We start from the raw sequence: 12,651 nt of genomic DNA, 5'->3' as shown, positions 1-12,651 counted from the left end.
CACTCTTTCATTTGGTAACTCCTGGCTTCAATGAACTAGCATAGTTGTGGCCAAAATGCTGAGTCCAAATCAGTAGTTGTAGCCCTGGGAGCTGCAAAAGGCTGCAAAAGGCTGCGTTTTGGGGAACTGATTAACTGATGTCACTAAAGTGGAGTTTCAAGGTGAACACGAAGAGGGAGTGTCAAGGTGCTCAGACACATTGGAAAAGCACAAAGAGTCACTAAGATCCTCAAGCAAACTCAGCATGATCATGATCACATGATGTGATGCAAAACCACAAAGATGAATGAGCTGTGACCTTTTTAAAATTTTTCCAAGATAAAAAATTATCTTTCACGTACAGGAAAAAAATGGAATTACACCACCACAAAAACACCTCATGCTTTAAATGGAATTAAATCATTTCAATGTTTTCTCTAGTGAATAACTCCATTAACTCCATGTGGTTCATGACAGTATAATTAAGATATTTTTGATGTTTCAAGAAAGGTTACAAAATATTCTTACTGCCAAAGTCCTGATCCCCATTACCAAAGAAGTTAATCCCAAACATAACCAGGTCGACCGAATACTTTAAAAGATTTCTCTCAAAGACTCAAAGATATCTGGGTCAGCTTGCACTCACTGAGCTGTCCAAAAAATGAGCTGAGGCTGAGCTGTAGCTAAAAATCAGAGAGAAAAACTGACTGCACACACAAACACACACACATGCACACAGGCTAATGGATCACTGGCAGTATAGGCGTGTTTGCGGCATGAGAAAAATGAAAGTATGTGCATGAGAACTCACTGCAGGGCATAAGCTCCTCAAACACCTGAACAACAACAGCGCAGGTAATAACTGTTACAGAGAGAAAATAACTTTCCGGAGCAGAAACACACCCAGGCTGCCTGATCTGTTTTTCAGGATCTAGATTATTCTCAGTTATCAAACATAATGGTGTACACACTCACTCAGGAGCTGGAAACATTGCTCATTGACGACTTGATCGCATCGCGCATCGATGCTCTGCATATTCTGACCTCAGTTCTCTAGTGGGCTGAGATCTGATTAACATGGAGGTCATTTGAGTTCAGTGAAATCGTTGTCACGTTTAAGAAGGCAGTTTGAGATTATTTGAGCTTTGTGCTGCCAACAGCCATCAGAAGATGGGCGCACTGTCGTCATAAAGGGAGATGACGTGGTCAGCAACAATACTCAGGTAGGCTGTGGTGATAAATCTAAAAATAATGATCAGTTATTACTTAGGAGCCCAAAGTGTGCCAAGACAATATATCCAGCTCCATTACAACATGGTCACCAGCGTGCACTTGGTTTTAACGACAATTTCTGACCGCACCATTCGAAATTCACAGCAAAAATCAAGAACAGGCAATATCCCAATCTTCTGTTGTCCAGTTTTGGTGAGCCTGCATGAATCACAGGCCTGCGAGATGCTCTTCTGTATGCCTTGGTGGTGGCAAGTGGTTGTTTGAGTTACTACTTCCTCCGTATTGACCTCAACAAGGCGTTTTCACCAAGCAAACTGCTGCTTATGCCATCTTTTATATACAGTCTATGGCCATGAGCTACAGCTAGCTTATGAGACAAACTGTAGAAAACATTTAAATTGGCACTGTCTAAAATTAACCTCAGCAGCTCTAAACTGATGCATGTGCACTGTTACATAACGTGTTTAAGCTGTGTTATGCGCTTAACTACTTATTAGCTGGGAACAGTTATTTTCTGAGCTGTTTGTAATTTGTCTGAGGCAATACAAAGTTTGGCACCTAACACAAGTAAAACCAGTATAATCGTTTCTATACTTGGCATGCGAAATATTTTAGTGAGCGTTAGCGGTCTGGGTTGGTTTCGGTGGCAGTTAAGTTCAGTCAAGGTCAAGGTTACGTTATTTATACCTGCAGGTAAGTTTGCTTTGCAGAAAAATGATAGCACTTGCCATCCCTTCATAAAACAAACACACACACACACACACACACACACACACACACACACACACACACACACACACACACACACACACACACACACACACACACACACACACACACACACACACACCTATTTAAACCTGACAGACAAGGCTCTGTGACAGAGGTCTGACTGAACCGTGCCACTAAACAAAAAGATAAAACAGACTTAATAAAAGAGATAAGACTCGTCACACCACTAAACCAATCATCAATGACTGGATCGTGGCTAGTTTCACCCTCTTTCAGTAAGCTGACAATAACAGAGTCATCTGTGTATTTAATGATGGCCCTGTTTTCATATCTGCTCAGACACATGTTTGTATAGAGTATGAATAATCAGGGTTATAAGACACACTGGGTCAGACAGAGCCCCATTTATTCTCACTCTTTGTGACCTATCAGTTAAAAAATCTAAAATCCAGTTCACCAGGTTTTCCACCATGTTCAATTTCTTCCATAATCATTTTCTGGGGATTTTTCCAAAGACTTTCATCACGACTGAGATGAGGGCAAAAGGTCTGAAGTCGTTTAGAACTTTTGGACGACTAGATTTCGGGACAGGAACCAGGACAGCTTCTTTTCAAAGAGAGGGCACAGGTTGTATTTGCAACGATTCATTAAAAATAACCTGATATATAGGTCTGAGTTCTTTAGCACAACATTTAATTAGGCGGCCACTAATATTATCAGGACCCTGGCTTTTGTTCACATTAACTGTATGAAAGGCCTTTTGGTCATCGCTGAGTTCAACGATAAAGTGCTGAGTGTCTTTCAGTTTCTGTTTCAGTTCCAAAATATCCTTGCAAAAATCAGAAGAACTAAAGCATGCAACATATTCAAGGAGTTTGCAAAATCTCTGTTTGAATTAAAATCGTCTAAAACGGTCTGGCTGCTGCTCTGGGGATTTTGAAGCCCCGCTATGGTTTTCACACATGTCCAGGCAGACCCCAATTTTTTTGCAGCAAATTTGCTTTCAAAAAAGTTTTTGTAACTCTGTTTTGCTTTCAGGATCTCGATTTTCAGGCCTTTGGTAACTGACGGAAAATCAATCACCAAAGTCTGAAAAGCCGACTTTCAGACTTTCAGTCAGCCACCAAAGACCTGAAAGTCTGCTTGTGGTGCACAGATCTCCTGCTGGCTGGTGCTCTGTTTAATGACTACTTTTCTAAAATTCATCCTGGATCCCTTTTTATGACAAATGACTGATAAAATCTGGAAAGTTTGGGGCACAAAGTTTGTTTCTTTTACCTCTGAAGCTGGTGTGTAAGAAAAAGTTTGAGAATCGCTGCACTAGCCTTTGACCAAGTGACTGTTTCCCTACATGTCAAATGGTTTCTTTTAGGGGAAAATGTTGTGCCCATATGATTAATGGAAGCTCGAGGCTTCATGCATCAGCTGCTCCCTCCTTTTCTTATCTGTTGAAGAGCTGCAGGAGGCTTAAATTTCCACGTTTAAGTCGACCCCCCTCTCTGAGCTGCCTGCTCCTGCTCTGCAGCTGGTCCTCAGTGGGAGCAGCGAGGGTCCCATCTGTGGCAGCGAGAGGGTGTATGTTTAGAGACAGAGAGAGCAGGTGAGAGAATTAAGTGAGATTGTACCTGAAGTGAAGTGACACTCATGCAGACACATCTGACTTAACATCTGTTCACTGCTCACATCTCCTGCCCGCCTATATATAGGCAACAGATAAGGCAGTAGAGCAAGGCTTAAGGAAATTCTGTAAATTTACGAGTTAATATCTTTATTGTAGGGGCAGCATGGTGGTGGGCACTGTTGCCTCACAGCAAGAAAGTCTTGAGTCAGGCTGGAGTCTTTCTGTGTGGAGTTTGCATGTCCTCCCCATGTTCGCGTGGGTTCTCTCCGGGTACTCCGGCTTCCTTCCACATTCCAAAGAAATGCAGTTAGTGAGGATAGGTTAATTGGTAACCCTAAATTGCCCATAGGCGTAAATGTGAATGCAAATGGTTGTCTGTCTCTATGTGCTAGCCCTGCGGCAGACTGGCGGCCTGTCCAGGGTGTACCCTGCCTCTCGCCCTAAAACAGTAGGGATAGGCTCCAGCCCCCCACAAACCTGACAAGGATAAGTGGAAAAGAAAGGATGGATGGATGTTTATTGCACTACTTGATGCTGCCGTTACAGTGAAATAAAATGTATTGATTGAACATTCCTGGTGATAAACAGCCGACAAACGGACTGATTGATTTTCTAATCTGTGCTCTAGTGGCTGCAATTCCAGCTGCACAGCAGATTACCCCTTAACAGGCTACAACACACAAAATCTCTGTGTGCAAACTCATCCTGCACAATCAGGAGTTGAGTAATCAAACTTGGCAAACAGGAACATTTTTGGCCCTTGAAGATTCTTATTTACGTCAGGTATCATGACTTCATCATGCTGCCCTGAGCAACCAGATACAAGTGGGCTAAAATTACTTTTTTGTAGCATATATGCACTTACAACATGTTATAAAAGCATGAAACTAGTCTACTTTTACGATAAAAACATGCATTTTATATCCACAAAACTTTCGTTATGTATGATAGATCATCATCATTATCATCGTGTTGCCTAGCAACCACCCAACACCAAATCACAGACCATACAGAATACAGCAGCAGTGGCATGTACCGCCCTCTTATTCTCCCCTGCTGCTCCTGAGCCACAGTTACTAAGGGGCTCATCATGACAGCATGTCTTCACTGATTAACAGCAAACTTCCAGGAACAGAAGCAAAACAGGACAAGCAATCATCAAAACATCAAAATCAGTCTAATGAACAGAACAATGAACAGCTACTAGTGAGGGTCATGGTGAGACCGATTTACTAGCTGATGTTATTGTAGAAACACTTTAGATATCCAAAAGCACATTTTTGAGCTCAAATCAGTGATACATCATCTGTGTGTCACTCCAGCAGGGTGACATCATGCAGCCGAGTGCTGGTCAAACTGGGATTTTTTTTTTTCTTTTAATCTTTAATGAAAAAATGCTCAGTGAATATCCATCCACCTACCCACTCACCCACCCACACACACACACACACACACGCACACAGACTAATCACCACACAGGATTGTGAGTAGGTCAGATGGCGTCGTCCACTCCTTCATATTGGAGCAGTCATGAAAACTGATTTTTTGTCTCCACACTATCACAGCCAAGGAAGTGAGCGTTCAGGGTAACGTTAATGAGGGGAACGTGGAAAGAGAAACACGAGAGTCGGATGGGAGTTTTCTAAAAACATTGATTTTAAGATTGTCTGTCAGTTACGGCTGTTTCTGCAGTTATGATCTCAGCATTAAGTCAGTCATACTGAGAAGGATTACTGTGCTTTCCAGCTCTCCCTCCTCTTCCTCCTCCTTCGCAGCATAAATGGTCCAGAATAGGAGATATTTTTCTCATCAGGGTCAAAGTCAGCACAGAGTGTGGGAGTGGAGAGTGAAGTGACAGCCAAAAGCAGAACTCACAAGGTGTAAAAACACTGTAGTAATGAATATTTTTATCAAGAGGCTTTTTTTTTTTTTTTACTGTTTATGCACGTAACGTAAACCATCCTCATCCAGGTTTTCCTCATAGTCTGTGCTGGATCTGCAGTACCAATACCATGTGACCACCATGAATTTAACGACTGAACTGGATCCAATTGGGAATTTTTGGAAGAAAGCCACTCCAACCTGTTCAGCATTTTTCTACAGCACTGAGGAGGGTGGAGTATACAGGGGGTAGAGGTAAAAATGAAGATAGAAACCACCTCTGTTTTTGGTTTCAGGTGGTGGAACGTAAACAAGCACGTTTACACAAATTCTATACTTCAGACAATATGCAGATATACTTTAAGAAGTATTTTTTTGCCATCCTTGGGAGAATGGCATGTTCTGTTTTGTTTGAATACTCTCCAATTTGCTGTGATCATGCAGAGAAGTCATCATAATTATTACTCCACAAGCATACCAATTGCACTGGAAAGTAGTTTAATGTGAATAAATATAGGTTCATGCTCTCATCTAGAGAGTGAAGTCTTTGACATATGGGTTACTTAAACTGATTTTACATTTGTTACAGGAATTGGCACTGAAATGCGGTGAGACGGCATCAAAACGCTCTACAAAAGCAGAGAGATGACAGATAAACACAACCCTCTGAGAGTTATTGCTGTGCATACCTGTACCCTTAAATATAAGACCTCACTGATTCTTCCAAATCCGGGTCAAAGTACACATAAAAACAAAAATAAAACTAATAGTCTTACTTGAGCATAAATTTTCATTTGTTTCAGGGGGAACTCAGTAATAAGATAAACCCGATCTGCTTTACTGTCACCCGTATGATGTTATATTGCTCGGTTTTATTGAAACTACTAATTCAAGTTGCTGTTCTGAGTGAGGTGTTTCAGCTTTGACTAGAAATCTAAACAGTAACACGTTTCATTACAGTAAATCAATTCAATAACAGGGACGGAGCCACATAACCAGTAACAAGAGCCTATTAAGGGGCTCTGAGCACAGACCGCACATACAGACATAACTGGACTTAGGTAACAATTTTTTAAGGACATCTTTTTTCCTCTGACTGTTGTACCCACAGAAACACGTTCTAACAGTTTAAATTGTAATCATTTTATACTTCAAGTCGTTTTTCCAGTTACAAATTAAAACATATAAGAGTTCCCCTGATGAAACTATGACACTCATGCCCGAAAGACCGAATGATAATAATAAAAAAAAAAAAATTCCACAAATGTTCATTTCTTGCAATGGGATACTTGAATTTTGTATAAGAAATAAATTAGTCTTTTTGCTGCATGTGGTTCCTGCTTTACTCACACACACATGTGTAACCACGCAGTTACTCCTGTACTGTCACCTTACACTATCTTCAAAGAGGAAGAAGAGGAGGAGGGTCATCAGAGAGCCGGCCTCCCCTGCAGGCTCATGTGGCAGCTGTTTTTAGCTGAACAATGGTCAGTAAAGGTTTACTAAAGGCAGTCAGCAGCGGCGACTGTATCCACGAGTCCTGCTGACGCAACGCTGACAATTAGGTCAGCCCATCGGCCGATTCAGTGACCGAAAAACCAGAATAAATGTGGAGGCAGCAGAGAGTCGTGGAGGAGGGGATGAGGAGGAAGGATGCTGCCTTTTGGGTACCATCACGTTGGCTGCTCGCCTCTTGTCGCGCTGGCCTGCTCTACATATGCGTCTAAAAATTACTCTACCCACCCCTCTCCGCCTGTCAGTGTGGTGATCAGCTCAGCCTGTGATGGCACGGCTACCCTCAGAGCATCGTGCGATTATTAATCTGACGCGCACATGAGAAAAAAAAGCGAAAACATGGGATCTGAGAAGCAAATACTAGTGATGCTGCTGGAGCCGAGCTCTCCCTGTGCCAAAGCTATTGCATCGTAAAAAATCCTCAACCGCAACAAATATCACAAATGAATACAATAAATGATGATTCCTACCTCCGTGCTGTCCTCTGTTAGCCATCATAGGATTGGATGAGAGGGGGTTGCAGGTGCAGGGATGCAGAGCGACGCCCAGAGAGACGGAAACATGGAGACATCACTGCACTGATCACATTTAAACTCAATCCGACGAATAAAAGCGAGAAAGCACGCTCACCTGTCTTTACCGGGATCCGGCTTTTGTATCTAATATTGGACGTCATGTTCACCGTTCTCCTCCCGAATTTCACCGAAGCGACGGCTCACAGACAGCGGACCCTCGCCTCCAAACCCCCGGACAGACAGGAGGAGGGCGGGCCGAGCTGACACGACACATGAAAACCACTCCTTCCTCCTCCTCCTCACAGACTCAGCCAAACAGCAGGAGGATGCTATGAGTGTCAAATCCTCAGCAACATCCGTTATTAAGTAAACCTCACTTCTCTCTGAGCATTAAAGCTATTTTACTTACGCTTGAAATCACTGGACCCAACACGTGAACACATATTTACCTGATGAACCTACAAAAGTTTGCCTTGTTTTTAGTGTCTTCAATGAAACATTCATATTTTTTGTAACCTTTGTACCTTTTATTTACGTTTTATTTATTCAACTTGAAAGTCCTCAGTCTGACCTAAGGTTTTACTATTTATAACTATCTGCTCCCCTTGTGGTTACGTCTTTGCGGTATGTGCAGATTACATTTTTACATTAAAAAAAAATCATTATAGAAAGAAATAAAATTGATAAATTCACAAAGCTTAATAGGATTTACTTTTCATGCTGCTGGACTTTGTGCCAGCAACTTCATAATGAACAAAAAATAATAATAATCAAAGAAATGTCTGGAACGACTACCTCTTTGAAATTTCTTCCTATGCCTGTTCTCACGGCGAAATGGTTGCCCCACAGTAACAAGGTCCCTAGTTTGAACTTCCTGTTTGTCTCAGACCTACGTGGGCTTTCTCTAGCTTGTTGGGTTAATTGGTGGTTTCAAGCTGAATGTGTGTATGTGAGAGTCTGTTGCTGTCTCTCTGTTATCCCTCCTTTAGACAGGCGACCCAATCCAGGGTGTACTGCTCCTCTCACCATGTTACAGCTAAAATTAGCTCCTGCTCCCTAAATAAACTTAATGTGAATAAGTGGACAAGAAAATGGATGTTATGAGAGTTTCCTGTGCAAGACAGATGTCACATTTTTTTCTACATGTTACATAGGAAACCAAACTGAAAACACAGACAGTCACACGTTTTAGAAACAGTAACAGTGCCAAGTCATGTCGATCATGAGTCTCAAAGGTACCCCCTGCCCCCAAATGAGCAAATGTCAACTTTTGTTCTCTTAACAAATTTTATTTGAGACAGGAAATACAAAACATGTCGACATCTACAAAGTCTTAACTGACACATTAATAAGAAATAATGGCAAATGAGTGAAAGCACGATTAAACGGCAGTGCTGGGGAAATGTTAAGGTCTGCTGTTCACAGTGGGCTGGAGGGAGTTTACACACAGCTCAGTTACATATTTAAACTGAAATGAGTGAATACAGTAAGTTGAAAAGCTGCACATGCAGTGTACAAGCTGACCGTTTTATACATGAAATGATGTCTCTGAGACAAACATGGGAACATTGTAACTTACAGTACTGATTGATTAGTTTTCAGTCTGAAGTTATAGTTTGGCACATTAAAACCAGGTATTACAGATACATTTAAAAAAAACCAAAAAAATCCTGAAATTCTGAAGCCTGGAGGGTTTGCATTAGTTTTAGCTGTTGGTTAAACAATAAAGTTTCTAGTCTAACACATTTAGGAAAACCAGATTTGGTTTACCGCATGTATCTATCTCTGTGGTAATTATAATTATTGCGTTATCAGGCTGAAGCAAACAGGCACTAATGGTTATTCAGAGGTGAAGGTGATGGGTGAGTGATGAGTAACCAACAGAAAAAACGAGAAGCAAACTATTTGTACCTTTAAGTGAATGAGTTCAAACCCAATAGCAGAATAAATGGAAAATAATGCATTGTAAAGTTTTGACCTGTGAGGCGAAACTCACAGTTTGTATATTATGTAAACACGTGTGTGACGGTAAAACCGCTCGGTACCGCTGTCACTGTCAACGCTGAGGATAACAACTAAGAAGGCTAAATAGCAGATAAATGATAATCACCCAGTATTCAAACATCGTCGTCATAACTTGTTTCTTTTTTTACCCACTCCCACAAGGAGACTAGTTTGAATGTGGAGTCTTGAAGAGACAGAGCTGCCAAACAGCCGATGGATGGAAGAATGGAGGGAAGAAGAAGAAAAGGTGGTGGTGGTGTGCACATAGATGATGTGGTTCTGGAAAATGGCTCCTGGTGGGCCTGCAGAGTGGCAGGGCTGGACAACTAAGTGTATGCATGTGTGTGTATGCTTTATGTATATGTGTGTGCTGGTGGCTTGGGTCACAGTGCTTCCCTTCACCTCCGACCCTTTTAGTCGTCCGACTTCATCTTCATCTGTGCCTGCATCTGTGCGATCATCTCCTGCATGCGTCTCAGCTACAGAAAGAGAAAGAAGATGAAAATAAAACCCCATTGAAGTTTTTTTTCAAGCAGTGACCACTTTCACATCAGTAAGTTTCATTTAGTTTGGTCAGATTTAGGCAACCAAACTATCGATATAAACTTATCAGAAGGTAGTGGTCTGGGGTTAAAATACACACATATATCTGCTGATTCAGTCAGCCTTTCTTAGAATATCAGCTTGTGGCGAAATGTAATGTGTGACTTCAAGACCTAATGTCTGCTTCAAAGAGTACTTCTCCTATTTCACACACACCCAGAAAATATTCACATATTAACAGAAAAGAAAAAGCCTTTTTTCTCTTTAATAATAAAATATTTTAATTGTTTTAAGCTTAAGAAATTGGAGGACTTTCTCATCTGACAACAGTATAATTCACTCAGTATTTAACTAGGCTAAAGCAGCCAAATAACTGCCATCTGAAACAGCTTACAGAATAACATTTTGTTTACACAAGAAAAAAAAAGTGTTTGTTTAGTCACCATTTAGTCAAATAGAGAGTATTTATATCAGCTATAATGTCAAAAAGCTTAAAAATAAATAAAGCATAAAATCAATGCAAACTAATAAATGAATAATTGCTACATGGTAGACGTTAAAGAGTAAAAAGCACTAAAACAAAGGCAGTACTTAAAACTAACAGTGAGGATGCACTACAGAAGGATCACAGGTGTTCTTATTAAACAGCAGCTCTCCTGTTAATATCTCTCGCCCTCTTGTGGCAGAGCACAGAACTTCAAGCAGTTCAAGCCAGATTATTTTTTCTCAGTAGGTGAAATATGGTTGTTTCCACAGAACTAAGAGACTGAAAAGTCTGCTACTGTATAGTATTATGTTGTCTAAAACAAGGGAAGATGGCATCTTGCTGCAACTGAATTACCTACTTAGAAAGTCTAGTTTAAGCCTCCTGTGGGCTGTTAACTCTACTCCAGCTCTGACTGTAAGGAAAACAAACCCTAAAGTGTCAGAAAATGTATATTTAACCCTAACTGTAAGAATGTATTGAGCTATTTGCTGAATTTGCCTGAAAATTTAAGAAAAACTAATTTGACATTACTGCACATTGAACTGACATTCATACGGTGCATTATCCGATCATTGAATGTGACACAACTCGGAACTCCTAATCAGTTCTCAGTACACAACTACTTCCAAGAACCTCTCATGTAAATAACAATTACTTATTCATTTACTCTGGGACCTTTTAGGAATCTAGGGAGTATCACAGGTCATTGTGATATTTCCTCCCAGCAAAACCTCTCACGACATCTAAACAAATCAGCCAAACAAACGATCCCTCTGGCTTTGTGGCTTCGGTTCCTAACGTTACTGAGGTTGTTCCCACCATAAAAAACACCCAGGCAGGAAGTGATGGCATATCCTGCTTGGAGACATTGTTTACAAACAGCTCTGATTGCACCCCACCTGCTCACTATGGTGCCCTGCTGCAGTAACAGAAAAAGGCCAATCAAAGGCAATCAGGAAACAGGTTATGACCTGATGACATGCAGGCTCAGCGGCCCATAAGGTTAACAATGCATATCGAGTGAAAATAAGAATGTTTTTGCGTTCCAACATACAACCAGACAGAAAAACAGGCTGCTTTCCTGGTTTGCATTTGCAGCTTCTAAAACTGTGGTCATGACCTTTGAAAGCACGTTATGTTACAGTGCTGCAGGCTCAGTGTGATTCTGCATTTATACCTGACTATACACCGAGTGCCAGAGTTGACCTACTTGAGTCATCAAATCCTCGTGTGCTGTCTGAACACCATGTCAGCCATTTTTCACCCTGAAATATTCTACTGAACTGTTTTCAAGATGAAACGATCAACTGAGCCTTTCTACATTTACAGATTTATGGCTCACAGACATCATGATTTCACTGGGAAATCAAGCTACTTTATGCTTTTTATTTATGCTTTTCATCTGTGTAGTTCTGTTACTTTAACAAAAAAAGAAAAAAGAACAATGATAGAAATCCTTTTTTTTAACCCGGAAACACACACGTGAAAATATGTTATGAGTGCTGAATTGAAAGCCTGGAACATTGATTTAGTTTGGACAAATGTGAAGCACCATAAACAGCCTTAGCCTTTAATGTATGAATAAAGTTTCATTTACTTACAAAGGTTTACAGGTCACATTATTTCTCTTTAAAACTGAACAGGTTTCTATGTAGTTTGCAAAGAAAATGAAAATTTGTATATATACTTGTAATGATGTAAGACTGAAATGTAAGTATTCGCTAAATTATGCACGAGTCTGTGCCTTAAATGAGTAAAGTGAAAAAGCGCCACAGGCTAGTATTTTTTTAATTCGATTTCAGACTGCTGAGGTCTGTGTGTACGGCTATTCACTTTTATTGCTCAAATACACAAATCTGCTCCGTGTGTTTTTACCTCTGCCTCCTTCTGTAGCAGGATCTGGTCCTTATCCAACACCTCCTCATCCACAGCTCTGCAGGACAAATGAAGTGATTAATATTATACTCCTTGAATGAAACAGGAATAACTAACGTGTGCTTTGCTATATCAAACAGGATCCCACCTGCCCGCTCTCTTCAGCCTCTCTGAGCGGAAGTTCTCATAATGCAGATCCTGAGTTACCTCTTGGAGGTCTTGCATGTGGGTCCTGCAACAGACAGACACCAATCACATCTTCAAAC

General features: G+C 40.9%; 2 protein-coding genes across 6 annotated transcripts in view; both read right to left on the bottom strand.

The window, feature by feature from the left end:
* The window catches only part of septin5a (septin 5a), a 22,534-nt gene extending 14,800 nt beyond the window's left edge, over positions 1 to 7,734 (bottom strand). The window contains exons 1-2 of the mRNA XM_026186791.2: positions 7,592 to 7,734; positions 7,432 to 7,445 (exon numbers count right to left, since the gene is read on the bottom strand). Of these exons, the coding sequence (XP_026042576.1) occupies positions 7,432 to 7,445; positions 7,592 to 7,637 (60 nt within the window). The 5' untranslated portion in view covers positions 7,638 to 7,734. The remainder of the gene's footprint in view (positions 1 to 7,431; positions 7,446 to 7,591) is intronic.
* A 1,010-nt stretch (positions 7,735 to 8,744) lies between these two features.
* The window catches only part of zgc:63587 (septin-2), a 31,168-nt gene continuing 27,261 nt past the window's right edge, over positions 8,745 to 12,651 (bottom strand). For all 5 annotated transcript variants that reach the window (XM_080308828.1, XM_080308827.1, XM_026186473.2 and 2 more), the window contains 3 exons: positions 12,534 to 12,617; positions 12,386 to 12,443; positions 8,745 to 9,959 (listed from right to left, as the gene is read on the bottom strand). In XM_080308828.1, the coding sequence (XP_080164954.1) occupies positions 9,894 to 9,959; positions 12,386 to 12,443; positions 12,534 to 12,617 (208 nt within the window). In that variant the 3' untranslated portion in view covers positions 8,745 to 9,893. The remainder of the gene's footprint in view (positions 9,960 to 12,385; positions 12,444 to 12,533; positions 12,618 to 12,651) is intronic.

This window comes from Astatotilapia calliptera, chromosome 12 (genome assembly GCF_964374335.1).
Source record: "Astatotilapia calliptera chromosome 12, fAstCal68.1, whole genome shotgun sequence".
NCBI lineage: Eukaryota > Metazoa > Chordata > Actinopteri > Cichliformes > Cichlidae > Astatotilapia > Astatotilapia calliptera.
This window is presented reverse-complemented; position numbering and strand designations above follow the sequence as displayed.